Genomic DNA, 14,638 nt, shown 5'->3' on the forward strand with positions numbered 1-14,638 from the left:
TCGGTGACCTCTGAAGCTTTGCTGGGAATCTGGAGCTCGCCATGCGTTCTTTTGGATTAGGACCTCTGTGTTGAAACTGCTGACATATAAAGCATCCGTAGGAAGTTAATAATTTGGATTTCTTCTGGAGAACTCAGTGCCAAGCCGAATAAGAGGGCATTAATTTTTAATTAACATATGAATATTCATCGGGGGAGGGGGTCTGGAGGAGAGGAGGAGATACCCATGATGGCAACTGTGAACCCTCTCCCTTCTCTTTGTTTCATATTGTGGTATTGGGGACATGAGTTGACCTGGGGAGAAACATGCTTTATGTGAAAGGATGCAATGAGATTGAGATGGTTCAGCTCTCCTCACATGCTTATTCAGTGATATGTAGGATTGAATGGTGGCATGTCTGAGGTATGATTAAAGGTGCCTTGGACACTACCAATCCCCCCCCCAACACACTACTTTCTGCTTCCTTGTTTGTTTTATACAAAGGAGGATATCCAAATTGCGTTCATGTAGCTCTATGAAGAAGTTGTGCAGAGTCTGTAAATAGGAATCGGTTGTCACATATGCATCCCTATTGCTCCTTGGGAGGGCCAGGGAGGAGTTGTGCGTGGGCTACGTGCTGCCTGTTGGCTGTTTGTATCTCACTTGTGATCTATTGTTTGCCCTTGCCGCTCTAAAGGGTGTAATGACCAAGATAATAGGTCATTTTTCGCATTGTAAAAAACTTGCTGGGGTTCGTGCTGGAATAATGAAAACATTTGTTCCCTGCTGGCAAACTGGTACAAAAAGGCACTGTGGACTGACAATCTGCACAGTAGTTACTGTATGCACTCTTTATAGGCCTATGGCTGACAGAAGACGCTGTTTAATAGTTTCATTCCACAAAGTGTGGCAAACACCTTAAGAATCAACATTAAGACAAATGGTCTGATTCAGAGATGAGGGATTAGGAAAACTACCTGTGAAACAAATCGTACCAGGGCCAGTTTATCCATGTAGCACATGCTACGGACCCTTTCAGGGGCCCTGCACTTTGCCTCCCCCCATGGATCAGGACCATAGCCTATCTCCTCCCCACTTTTCCCCCTGTTTAAGGAGATTTGGAATGATACCCCTTTCCACTGTGTGGGGCCCCCTCAGAACCCCAGTCTGTCTGCTCTCACTGAAATTGTACTCTGCTAGGGCCCTGCAAATCCTTAAATTGGCTCTGGTGCTCTGGGCTCTGCAAATCCTTAAAACCGCTGCTGAATTGTACCTGTTACAATTAATAATGGATTATTATAATAGTGCAATGGCCCTTACTTGGATAGATATCTCAGCTGTTAAGCAGGGGTGGCCCTGGATAATATTTGGAAGAGAGATGAGCAAAGAATACCAGGGGCATGATGTGGAGGCAGGCTATGGGAAAGCCACCTCTGAATCTCTTTCCCCCTGAAAACCCTATGGGGTTGCTGTCAGTCAGTTGTGGCTTGACAATGATTTATTTTACATGCTACCTTTTTGCACCTTAAAAACAAGCTGAACTCCACGCCTCCTTGGGAAATTCCATGGGTATCTACCGGCAGCCTTTTCAAGTTTTGCAAAAGAAGAATTGGATTCAAGTAGAACAAATGTGTAAAAAATTAGCTTTTGTTGAACGTGGAGACTCAATATAAAAGGGACTCTCTCTGCTGCCCCTCAGCAATGTGAGCGATGATGCCCAAAGACCTGATAGAGAATGATAGTCAGTTGAAGCCAAGAGCTTGGATAGATACATGTGTGGCTTACCTGCAACATGGAATAGGCAGCGAGGATTTGCAGTTTTACGTTATTAAGACATCTAAAGAAGAGAAGTAATAGGACAATGGTTACAGAAATCTGAAAGCATAGCATAAGTAGTGTGCTTAGCAAGCAGGGTGTACTACAGCCTTTCTTGACATTTCTACCATTGAAAATCCCCTGAAATGTTTTTCAGGATTCAAGAAACCCTCGAAATGTGATGGTGCAGAATATGGTTGAGAAACATAGCTATGTACAGGCTCACCCAGGGGGGACCCCCTCCAGGTCCATCATTAACCATGGGGGGGGGTCTGACCCCAAGAATCAGACATGACTCGGTGTTTGCACAAGGGATACCTTTACCTTAAGATGCATGCAAGATCAGAGCTTAACCATCATGGCTTATAAAATCTGCTCTCCTTCATTTTTAAACGCATCCAGCCTGATGGAGACTTGTGGTGAGGCCAATAGTTTGCTTAATATTATGTGTCAGTTTGGTCCTTATTAAATATATCACACAAATTCTATTCTTTTTGGCTTTTTCATGGGCCGGTGTATTACTTTCCCATGAAACAGGAGCAGCTACTGAGAGAACTACAGATAGGCTGCCAGGGCAGATCCAACAATGCTCTTCAGATTTGTATAAAGCGTTGAAAGGTAGTGAATTCCTTTTTAGTTGATTCAAGGGGGCTGCACGAGGGAGGGGAGAGGCTGGACACAGCCGGAAGAATCCCAGGAGCCTTCCTCGCAATTATGATGGTGGTTCATTTAGTCTGAGGAACAGTGCCTTGAATAAATCTTTGTTGGTCTTAAAGGTGCTATTGGCCTCTATTTTTGTTGTTTGCAGTACCGCAGGGTGAAAGCGATTTTGCACTTCGGAGCAGTGTTCTTTTCCTGGGAACCTGTGGGTAGTTCTCACTGTGCATAGTTGTCTTACAGTTGAGGGGTCTCTTCAGCCTTGTCTCTCCCCTTTCCCCCACCAGTGGTTGAAGCAGTGGCAGGAGTGTTGGATAAGGAGCGTGGTGTGTGGTTGTTATTTGGTGGAAAGCCTTAGCTCCCCTGCCCCTTTGGATCCTTTTCATTTGCATCCATCATGACAGGCTAGCATGCTCCTTTGGTTGCTTCTATCACCATTGGTTCCCCCCTTCTCAAATATCTGTTCCAGCTCCAATAGCTCTTGGATCTTCCCCGGAGAATCTGCTTACCCCTCACTAGGCACCCTATCAAGTGGCCACGTAGGTTTCATCTGTCCTTTGGGTCAGCGTTTTTACTTGGCGCTAGCAGCGTTCTGTAGTGAGTCCAAAATGATCTCAGTCATGTTCTTGGTGGAAATCATAATCTTGATGGTTCTCCTAGTTTGTCCCTCATACCAGACTCTTTCAGAATTTACTGTAAAATAGTTAAATTTCATGAGCCTCTTGTGGTGCAGAGTGGTAAGGCAGCAGACATGCAGTCTGAAAGCTCTGCCCATGAAGCTGGGAGTTCAATCCCAGCAGCCAGCTCAAGGTTGACTCAGGCTTCCATCCTTCCGAGGTGGGTAAAATGAGTACCCAGCTTGCTGGGGGGTAAACGGTAATGACTGGGGAAGGGAATGGCAATGCCACCCCATATTGAGTCTGCCATGAAAGCGCTAGGGGGCGTCACCCCAAGGGTCAGACATGACTCGGTGCTTGCACAGGGGATACCTTTACCTTTACCTAGTTAAATTTCATCTTCTGAGTGGTAGGTCTGGGGAGAAGAGACAGGCCTTCTGGTACTCAGTTCCTGAGAATCACATTTTCCAGTGTTGTAAGGTGGTGTAGCCACAACTTATTGTGGAAGCTCCTCCCTTGAGGCAGGGTAGTCAGTCTTTTACTGGCTCCTAGAGGGAAGGGGGTCCGGATTTACATGAAAAGAGGCCCTAGGCTATTCCACTAATGTGGCCCTTTCACCTCCCATTTTTAAGTTTGTAAATTGCATGAGAGATAATAAAATACATCATTACTGTTATATATCAATATGTTAAATGAAACATGTTGTGATTGGTACTAACCTTTATAAAAATGTGGAATATAGGCCCCTCTTGATCTTAAGGCCCTAGGCTGAAGCCTAGTTAGCCTATAGCAGGGGTAGTCAAACTGCGGCCCTCCAGATGTCCATGGACTACAATTCCCAGGAGCCCCCTGCCAGCAAATGCTGGCAGGGGGCTCCTGGGAATTGTAGTCCATGGACATCTGGAGGGCCGCAGTTTGACTACCCCTGGCCTATAGGAAAATCCGGCCCTGATAACCCTGATTAGCCTGAGCCAGCATGGTGTAATGGTTTAGAGGGGTGGCTTCTAATCTGGAGAACTGGGTTTGATTCCTCACTCCTCCTCCACATGCTTGGTAACTTTGGACTAGCCACAGTCCTGTTAGAGCTGTTCTCATAGAGCAATTCTGTCAGAACTGTCAGCACTCTCTGAGCCCCACCTACCCCACAGGGTCTCTGCTGTGGGGAGAAGAAGGGGAGGCAATTTTAAGCCTCTTTGAAACTCCTTTGGGTAGTAAAAAAGTAGGATACAAAAAAATCAGCTCTTCTGGAATAATGGCAGGTATTGTAACCTATTGCTCTATTGAATTTGTATTGAAATATGAAGGTGCTAGCAAATATGCCTAGTGGAATTTTAAGAGTGCTCTCAGGATACCGTTCAGCAGTGACAACAAAAACTATGACCCCGTAACTGAAAACGATGCTCCAGCAGTTGGAGCTTCCCTTGCAAGGCCCATTGTAGCATGGAACGGAAGTGTCATGGTTCACTGCATAGCCAGTGTTCTTCACAGAGAGCATTTATCTTATTGCAGAGCATTATGTTCATGGAAATAGATTCAGGCGGGCATACTGGTGGCTGTTCAGATCCACGAAGGCTAGGCAGTTGGTTAGAAGATAGTTGTTCTAAGAATTTCAAACCAGTCTCTATATCAGGCTTTTTCAACCAAGGTTTCATGAAACCTTGGGGTTTCTTGACTGCCCTGGAAGGGTTTCCTGAATGGATGGGAGTCAATTAATTTTTAATATATTTTAATGTGTTAAACATTTATCAGGCAATATGACCATATATGGTCATGTTGACCTCCCCCCCCCAATGGCCAGTGGGCCTGGAAGGGAACAGGAGGGGTGGGCGTGTAGACAGCCATGCTTTCCAACCATTTTTTCAACAATTGCCCCATTTCTGGGGTTTCTCGAAGCCTGAGGAATGTTTCAGGGGTTTCGAAATGGAAAAAAAGTTGAGAAAGACTGCTCTATATATTTAACTTTGTCTTGAGATACACCCCAGCTTACAATTTGTCTAAGTTTTTTTTCCAGAGTATTGGCATACTTTACCCATTGTTTGGTTTTGGTTGTCTGCCTGCTGATTGAGCCCTTATAAGCCGCCCTAAGCCCCTTTCCCTTCCATTGGCTTGACAGATACTGTCCTCTTGGTGATTCAGAAGAACTCAGGACAGCATAAGGTAGATGATGGCATTTCCTTTAGTGAACTAACACCATCTCATAACTGAATCATGTGAAGTTTCACTGCTTGTAGGTTGCGCGTTTCCTTTCTTTCTCTTTCCTTCGAATGGAAAAACACAATGGAACTAACAGAACGGAATACATAGTTGGGTCAATAGAGGCCCATTGATGGATTCCTGACCTCTCTTCTTCCTACTAAGTTGCCTGCTGGTGGAGGCAAAGAAAAATGTCCTGGTTCAGTCTCAAGTTTTCTGAAGGGTAGTTTTCAGGGATTTTTGCTCAAATTCATCTGAAGCAATTCATTCCCCTCCACTGTTACAAGCTAAGAGAGATGCATACACTCTTGACATGATTTCCATGCCTGACAGAACTGTGTGGGTTGGTGGGTGGGTGGGTGGGGGGAGGTTTGCATGTGACTGGCATGCTTTTTCCCCCTGAATGGAAGCATGTGTAATGTGCTAAACTCCCTTTACAAGGCACAAAGGATGTCACTGTCTGCCTTCTGGCAGTTTATAGATGTATTTGTTGTCTTGTATTCTTTTGTCTAACGGTTCACTTCCAGGAATAACTGAATATTGTGTATTGGTTTGAATTTGTAGGTTATGCAGCCTGACTCTGAAGAAACTGGTAGTGTTAAAAGAACTGGATAAAGATCTCACTTCTGTGGTAATAGCAGTCAAAATGCAGGTAATATGATGCTAACCTGGTGCATGGCAAATTGATCTTGTGGCCCACTAATACAGTTCTGTTGCTTAACTTTTCTTCAGCTAGCCAGAAAAATAGAAGAGTTGGTTCTTATATGGCGCTTTTCTCCACCAGAAGGAGTCTCAAAGCAGCTTACAATCGCTTTCCCTTTCCTCTCCCTACAACAGACACCCCATGAGGGAGGTGAGGCTGAGGGAGCCCTGATATTACTGTGCGGTCAGAACAGCTTTCTCAGTGCTGTGGTGAGACCAAGGTCACCCAGCTGGCTGCATGTGGGGGAACAGGGAAACAAACCTGACTCACCAGATTAGAAGTTCACCCTCCTAACCACTATACCAAGTTGGAGATAAGTTGTGCTGCCAACATTTTGAGAAAATACCATGAGCTAGAGGTTACATGGGCTTAGCATGCTCTATCCTCCTGCCTCCATCCTCCCCTGACATGCATTTCTGGTACTGGTTTACAGCAAATCAGTTTGTTGTTTATAAGTTGCAAAGTATGGTTTGATTCATGCCTTCAAATCAGTATTAAACCATGGTTTGGAATCCTGGTTTATAGCAATAAAGAGTGGCTTTGTAGCAAGAAAGGAAATGATCAATACTGCAACCACGCTCAGTGTGGCAGGAAGGTGGGAGAATGTGAACTTGAGGATTTCTAAGGCTCATTATGTCTTGAGTACAAGAAGGTACAAAGAGATCCCCAGCATAGTCATCTGAGTGTCAGGCTAGAATTTAGGAGAGGTGGACTGAAATCTCTGCTGTGCCATGAAGTTTATCAAGTAACCGCAAGCAAATCACTGTGCCTCAGCCTAAATTGTGAGCACAATTTGTGTATTGAAACACTTGAATTTGTTATAAATTGATCTGATGTTTTGATGGGGTGAGCACTTATGGATTATTTCATCTAGCCATCTGTAAAGTCTAATGGTATCACAATTGTATTTCAGCAGTAAAATTCTGATTGGCTTAGAAACCAGATGGCATGCAGAACTATGTTAATAACAAAGAAACTATTTTAAAGTGTGTTATTATGTTTCTTATCGTTAGTGTCTTGTGTCATCTTCTAAGCATGTGTGATAAATTACTACCAATACCTGATGTATGGTTGTTTTTGTGCAGGGTTCAAAACGAATACTACGGTCTCATGAAATTGCACTCCACTCAAATGAGCATATAGAAACAGAACTTGCACTGACATTTTCTCTACAGGTAATGAAGGAATCCATTTCTTACTTGTATATCTTCACTTATTGCAAAAGTTTGGCTTAGTAATATAAGGTTATCCAGAGGTGGCTGATGTTGGGATTATAGGCCTAGTTTGCCATTTTGGCTCAAAACAGAAATGTACATGTATTCTTGCCTGCTATTCTTTGCTTTGTTGCTAGCAACAAATCTAGACAATAAATCCTGGAAAGAGTTGAGGCAGCGTTTAAATTTATCTGGGTATCCCAGAAGAGTTTTCATTGTTGGGGACGTTCATCCAGAACATGTGGTTTATTCCTCATGTTGTTTAATATTTTTTGACCACATTTCAACTCACCTGTGGTGACCCCCTAGGGTTTTTAAGGCAAGAGAAGTTTGGAAGTGTTTTGTCAATGCTTACCTCTGCATAGCAATGATAGTGTTTCTTGATTATCTCTCATCTAACTAGGTCTCACCCCACCTAGCTTCTGAGATCTGATGAAACCAGGCTAAGTTAAGTCAGGGAAATATCGTTGTATATACCTGTAAATAAGGTTGTAACTTCAGGGCAGGCACTGTCCTGATATCATCAGTATGCTGATGACACTCATTTTATAGATCACTTCATTAAAGCCAGGTAAATGCTGCATCTGTAAATAAATAAATGAATCATCTGTATTTTCCTAACCCACCCTTCTAATACAGCCCAGGGCAGGTAAACAACATCTTAAAATAACACTTGGATTTAAAATAACAGTTGATTAAAATAACAGTTGATTAAACTAACAGTTGCGCAATCAATCAAATCAATCTGTAAACCGCTCCATGGGAGCGGTAAAAATAATGTGGTAAGGGGTAAGTGGGCGGAGAAAGGAGCGGGGTAAGTCCAGGATAAAAACTCAAAGGGGCCAATTGGGAGCTGCGATTGGCCCCTTGGCCCGTCCTGGACTCGGGGCAGAGGCAGGCAGCGGGGCAGGCTTCAGCGCAGGAGCCTGCTCCAAGCCCAGCGCTGAAGCTCTGCGCATTTGGGGGGAGGGGTGGGCAGGGAGGCTTCAGTGCGCCGAAGCTGGGGACTCGGGGGGAAGGGGGGTGGGCGGGCGGACTCAGGGGGAGGGGGCCCCGAAGTCAGATGGTAGGGGGGAGGGAGTAGGGGGCACCCAGGCAGGGGGAGGAGTGGGGGGGCCCTCCCACACCCTGCCGTCAGCCTGCTAGCCCGCTAGCGCCCGCTGTATTTTGCCTACAGCGGGCTTAAATGCTATTATTAAATAAACTAAAAGCATAACATTCTAGTTTCCCCAACTAAAATCATACCAGATAGGAAGGTATTACTATTTGGAGCTGATCTCTCAGTGGTGCCAGCATTTTGATGGTTACTTTGGGCCCTGATCATAAGCCTGGTGGAATAGCTGTCTTGCAGGCCCTGCGGAACTGATTTAGGTCCCTCAGGGCTATGATCTCCTTCAGGAGAGTGTTTCACTGGGCTGGTCAAGGCCAGTCTCACTTTCTTTGGGCCAGGAATCCTGAACATCTGTAGTTCTAAAGATCTTAACACTTTTGGAGGATACAAGGAGGAGGCAGTTCCCATAGGTATGCTGGTCCCAGACGGTTTAAGGCTCTGAAAGTTAATATCAAAACCTTGAATCTGATTGGACTATTGACTGAACACATTGAGCAAGTGTCTGAGGGAGAATAAATTGATGTGGAATCTGGATAAAAAGGAGGCGATAGTGGTTGACCAGGCTTCTGCATCAAATGAAATTGCTGTCTTTACTATTGATGTGGGCTACCCTCATTGAAGGGCTTCATTTAAAGGTTCAGGATTCCTGTTAGATGCTGTCTGTCTGATGAAGAATCAGGTGAATCTGGTAGTGAAAAATGTGTAGGTTTTTTTCCAGCTGGCTCTATATTGTAAAGTGGCCTTTTTTGTGCAAATATATGATCTTGCCAAGTTGATCCATGCTATGGTAATCTCAAGGCTTGACTGCTTGAGACTGTCCTTGAAGATGATCTAAAAACTTCAGATGTTTCAAATGTAAATAGCCCATTTGTTAATAATGGTCAGTTCTATGACGTATGTTGCTGTCTTCCCAATGACTGCAGATTCTGGTTTGAGTTCAGTTCAAGTTCCTGGTGCTTTCTTCTACAGTCCTTTGTGTCCTGGGGCCTGTTGACTCAGACTCTCAGTGTATGTACCTGGAAACTTTACTGATGACGGCAGAGTCTTTCTGTTGCTCCTTTCCTGGCTAAGATTTAGTGGGTTACTCTTTAGGCCTGAGCTGTTTCCATTGCTTCTCTGAAACTGTCCATGAGGCAGGTGCTTACTGTTTTGGCTGTCTGTCAAAGCTGTAAAACAGTTGTAATAGTCTGAAGGCTTATTATAATGACGATTTCCATTAGTTCTTTGTTAAGGTGTATTGGTTTTTATGGATTTTTGAGGGTAGTACTTAAATTATGTACCTAGTTAATTCTCCCTTTGGGGCCCCGAAGCAGTTTACAAAAATACAATCTAAGCAAACTTCAGTAAGACACCTTGTAAAAACCAATAAATTGTATACACCCCATGATCTCTGTTGCTATTGTTGTATTTACTTGACGTTGCTGTGTTGCGTTGTGCTAATTCTCGTGTAAACCACCCTGAGTCGCAAGGGACGACGGCATATAAAACAAACAAACAAGCAAATAAATAAATTAAAAAATTAAATGTGAAAAAAAATTATTTGCATTGTTGTAAAGCTTTAACATGTTATTTCAATGGCAGTATCCCCATTTCTTGAAAAGAGAAGACAATCAGCTTCAGATCATGCTACAAAGAAGGAAGCGATATAAGAACAGAACGATTCTGGGTTACAAGACACTGGCGGGCGGATCAGTTAACATGGCTGAGGTAAGAGACTGCTGGGGTAAAATGACATTCCGCCCAGGCTTCTGAGTAAAAATGAATGACTTTGCAAGATAAATGCTGAATTTACACAGGTTCAGGTAATGGGTGGGCAGGGGTAGTCAAACTGCGGCCCTCCAGATGTCCATGGACTACCATTCCCAGAAGCCCCTGCCAGCGAATGCTCGCAGGGGCTCCTGGGAATTGTAGTCCATGGACATCTGGAGGGCCGCAGTTTGACTACCCCAGGGGTAGAGAATGTAACAGGAACAGGCAGAGAAAGGAGTAGATAGGAACGCATGGTCAGATAGGAGACCTCAAAAGAGAAGGACAGCAAAATGCGGAGAAAGATAAATAGGTGAACAGAGCCTGAACAAGAGATCTAAAAAATCTATTGTGCTGCTCTGTTAAATCCTCATCATGTGGGAATAAATATTAGAGTTAAGGAAAGGAATTCTTATTTATTGCCCATTTCATGTTTCCTTTTCCCTAGATGATGATAGTTGGTTGTTCAACTATATTTGCTTTTTTTCTTTCTGTAGTCAATGACTGCTGATGTCATTTTTTTTCTTTCTCTAAAATGGATGTTCAGGCAGCCTCTGTAGCCACACAAAGCCCAACTCAGGTCAATGCTTACCAAGGTGCAAAGAGAAAGGAAAGGAAGGAGCTGTCTGCTTAGCTAGTATCAACTCCGACAAATGTGTGTTTTGAGAGTTTTGCCTTCCTCCATGTTGGTTTGGAGGAGGAAGGCAGCTCTTGATTGTGAGAGAGAAAGGAATATATGATTGGGCCCAATTTTTCATGCAAATGTACTTCTCACTCACAACTAGATGATGGCAGGGAGAAGGTAACCAAGCTGTATTTAGGGGCAAAGGAGAGGTGGAATAAAGGCAGAAGGGTAAACTATATCAGGGTCTTCTGAGTAAATTGCACACTTTTCATGGTATACTCCATGGTATAGCCAGTGGGCCTGTTACTGCTAGCAATCGTATATGCAGGCTTTTTCAACTGTTATTATATATATACAGATATATATAATATCTGTAACATAAATAAAGTTGGTCTGAGGTGGTGGGAGGAGTTGGAACTCATAGCTTACCTGATTGGCCGTCTGCCTAAGAAATGGCCAATCAGGTAGGCTGTCCCACCTCTGGCCGCATCCTCCTCCAACTTCTTGCACATGGAAGTGCCAGGCGGGAGGGAGAGGAGAGGGCCTGGGACTGTGGGCCCAGGTGGGGGGGGGGGAGGCAGCCCATGCCGGCATTCCCCCTGCTCTGAGCAGCCTGCTGCAGCTTTGCCAGGCCTTGGGTCTGCCCAGGTCAGGGTGGGGAGAAGGCTAGCAACTGTTGTATTTCTCATACAACGGGCTTTTTACACATACACGCACACACATACACATATTCACATATATATATTTAATTTGGTCTTTGGCCACACATAATAAATTTTATAGCTACTATATTTTGACATGGGAGTCACATGACACTCTCAGTATCCTTTTACCCCCCCCCCCCATCCTTCCTGCTCAGAGCAGTCCCCGTGACTCTCAATGAACTGTGGTTGCCTGATGTTACCTAAATTCACAGCACACATAACAATCATGTGGGTGGACAGACATAATCTACAACACTACATGATCCTCAGGCACCAGTCGCTCATTTGCATTCTATCCTGGTTCTGGTTGCCATGACAACAAACAAAATTGCTTTGCTGTCTTAAGACATCGGGGACAGGCCTTTGGATGAACATAAACATAAATTGGGCAGGAAGGTGTGCTTAGGTAAGGTTTTATCGAACTGCACATTTGTGTCTTTGATCTCAGGTAATGCAGCACCCAACGGAAAGCGGCCAAGTCCTGAGCCTTTTCAGTAGCATCAAGGAAGCAATAACCAAAGTAGCCGAGATCTGGATCGTCACGCTGTCCAGTCAGCCAATAGACCAAGAAGAAAGCACTGTACAGACAAGCCAGAAAACCAAGTCTTCAGGTAATGGGAAAAAGTTCACCATTCTTTACCTTTAACGCTACGACATGTGTTCAGTCAGTCCAGAAGTCTTGATTGCACATCTTTGGGACTTGGTGGGTATTCTGAAATTTGCTGTTCTGTTGTGCAATTTGTCCTTATGAGCACTTGTTCAAAATTGCCCTGGGATGTTCTGTGAACATCTGTGTGACAGTGAAATGCAAAACTGGAAGAATTCACAGATTTGATCATCTGATCTGTATGAGACATTGTGCTTTCTGCTTGTCCTAGAGGTCAGGGTGCAGGGCTGGATCTTGCTGAAATCAAAAAAAAATGGGAGGCCCAGAAAGTAGGAGTTGGGGTCTCCAAATTTACCCTGTGTCACGAGACTCTCCTAACTGATATGGCAACTACAGCTCCTGAATAAAAATGAAAAGCCATGTTTTAGTATCAAACTTGACACATTGTAAGTCATAAAATAAATAATAATAAAAATGAAAGCCATGTAGTAGTATTAAACTTGGCATAAGTCACAGCATAATAACGCAGCAAATTTTCAAGTAATTTTTAAATTTTAAATTATTTGCTCGCTGTTGATGTTAATAAGTCACTGGAAAGCAAAATGGCAAGGAAAGTGATAATTTGGAACATTTTTAATGTTTGTGGATTATTTGGGATGACTGAAAAATGAAGTATTTCTGTTCTTTTGGGTCAGTTAATTCCTCCTTCCCTCTCTGCCTCCCTCCCTCGATATGGCTTTATTGGCCTAACCACACTGATTTTTTTAAAGGTCGGCCTCTGAAGAATACTGATCTAGCATTACTGGGAATGGTTATCTTTTAACTAAGCCAAACACAACTTGATGGAAGACTTTTTGTTATCATTGTATGGCACATTTATGATCTTAAATCTTTATTGTGCTGGTATTTAATTCCAGTGCTGTAAGGCAGTGTTCTTCAAACTCTGTTCTGGGCATCATTTTTAGCAAAATACTTCCATAAGAATACCCGTGATTCTGCCCCCCTCCCCTCCGGGGACGTTATTATTTATTATGCAGTAGTTTCTGTATGAGACAGTCAATTGGAAAAGTACTACATGATATAACAGCTATAAAAATGACAGTTATGAAAGGTAAGCTAAAGTTGATCAATACAGTCGTGACCAATAATTCTTCTGTTTGATGTAATTTCTGAGGGTTTTTTTTACCTGCAAAAATATCATTTACTTGCTTCTGTATGATTCTTATAGACAACTATTCTGAAGAGGAATATGAAAGTTTCTCTTCTGAACAAGAAGCAAGTGATGATGCTGTTCATGGGCAGGTAATGTATAAACTCTTTCTGCTGCGCAAAAAGCGTTCTTTAGATGGTGTTTACAATCACACTGGTACTCAGAACTTGATTTTTAATATGATTGTAAAATGGGTGAAGCACCGGGCTGACTAACTTTCAGACGATATCACACCGGAAATTGGTGTCCCTTGCTAAGCTCGTGGGAGCAATTGCATTGAAAGAGGTCTGTCCTAAATGCATAACTTGCTAGAGGTTTGCTAGTATGGTGTTTTTAAATTCTATATAACTATGGATCAGAACAACATAAATTTTACCAACATAAATTGTGAGCCATTTGAAGCAGAAATAGCAAAATGAGCTTTCTGTCACTGTCTTCATCTTCTGAAGGAAGTGATAGCTAAAATGTGATAAAGAAATTTTAGCATTTAGGTATGAAAACGTAAAGGCCTAATAGTTGTTGTTGTTATTTATATTTATGTACTTCCCTCTTTGAAGGCTCAGGGTGGTTTACAGGGAACAGGAAAAGACACAGATAACATATGGTAACAGGTGATAACAGTTATAACAATAATAACATAACAACAATAACATTAGAAAATGGAATTGCAAGAGCCTCAGCTCAATTTTTACTAGAACCCAGTGGGTTAGGCAGATTGTTGTCAGTCGTAGTAGGAGGGGGGGGGGCAATTGGGGGCCAATTGGAAGCCAATGGTTTGGGTCAACCTCAACCAAATGCCTGGCAGAGGAGCTCCCTTTTGCAAGCCCCGCAGAACTGTTTAATCTGTCAGTTGAGCGTTGAATTGGGAAATCTTTCATCACTCTATTCAGCTATCCTAAACTGTTTCCCAGAATGAGGAATACTCACTCATGATTATATCAGTGGAAGTAAAGACTGAAATATGTTGCAGGTTGGGTTATGAACCTGTCCCCTTCCTCGGAGAGGGCAGTGACAGGTGAGGCGTGGTTCAGATCAACAACTGAGGAGTTAATCTTACCAGCAATTCCCTTATCATTTGGAGATTAGAAAGTTTTAGAGGTAAGCAGGATCCCAGAAAGAACCTCCAAAGCTTTGGACTACGGTTGGGCACTTCGGCATGCCTTGGCCACTTGGGCGGTCGCGGAAGCCCGAGGCGGCCAGCACTGCCTTGGGTTTCCGCAATTGCTGAAACACCCAACCCTATTTTGGGCTATTTTCCCTAACCCAGCGTTGGGAGTATGAATAATACTGTTGTGAACGATGCAGCTGAAGCCGAGAAGACATTCAGTTGCTAATGTGAATAGATGCAAAAAGGAAATTCCAGAGATGAATGACACCTATAATAGAGAAGTATGCATCCAAGTACACTTGAAATTGTAAAATTAGAAACACAGAGTTTGAACATAATAATCCTGGGT

General features: G+C 43.4%; 1 protein-coding gene across 3 annotated transcripts in view; it reads left to right on the forward strand.

The window, feature by feature from the left end:
• The window catches only part of PACS2 (phosphofurin acidic cluster sorting protein 2), a 76,757-nt gene that overhangs the window by 5,846 nt on the left and 56,273 nt on the right, over nt 1-14,638 (forward strand). For 2 of the 3 annotated variants that reach the window (XM_077309524.1, XM_077309527.1), the window contains 5 exons: nt 5,826-5,913; nt 7,050-7,139; nt 9,871-9,996; nt 11,813-11,975; nt 13,200-13,273. In XM_077309524.1, the coding sequence (XP_077165639.1) occupies nt 5,826-5,913; nt 7,050-7,139; nt 9,871-9,996; nt 11,813-11,975; nt 13,200-13,273 (541 nt within the window). Of the gene's footprint in view, nt 1-5,181; nt 5,226-5,825; nt 5,914-7,049; nt 7,140-9,870; nt 9,997-11,812; nt 11,976-13,199; nt 13,274-14,638 lie in introns of all 3 variants that reach the window. The other variant, XM_077309525.1, reaches the window with a different exon arrangement.

The sequence above is a fragment of the Paroedura picta genome, chromosome 14 (assembly GCF_049243985.1).
Source record: "Paroedura picta isolate Pp20150507F chromosome 14, Ppicta_v3.0, whole genome shotgun sequence".
Taxonomy (NCBI): domain Eukaryota; kingdom Metazoa; phylum Chordata; class Lepidosauria; order Squamata; family Gekkonidae; genus Paroedura; species Paroedura picta.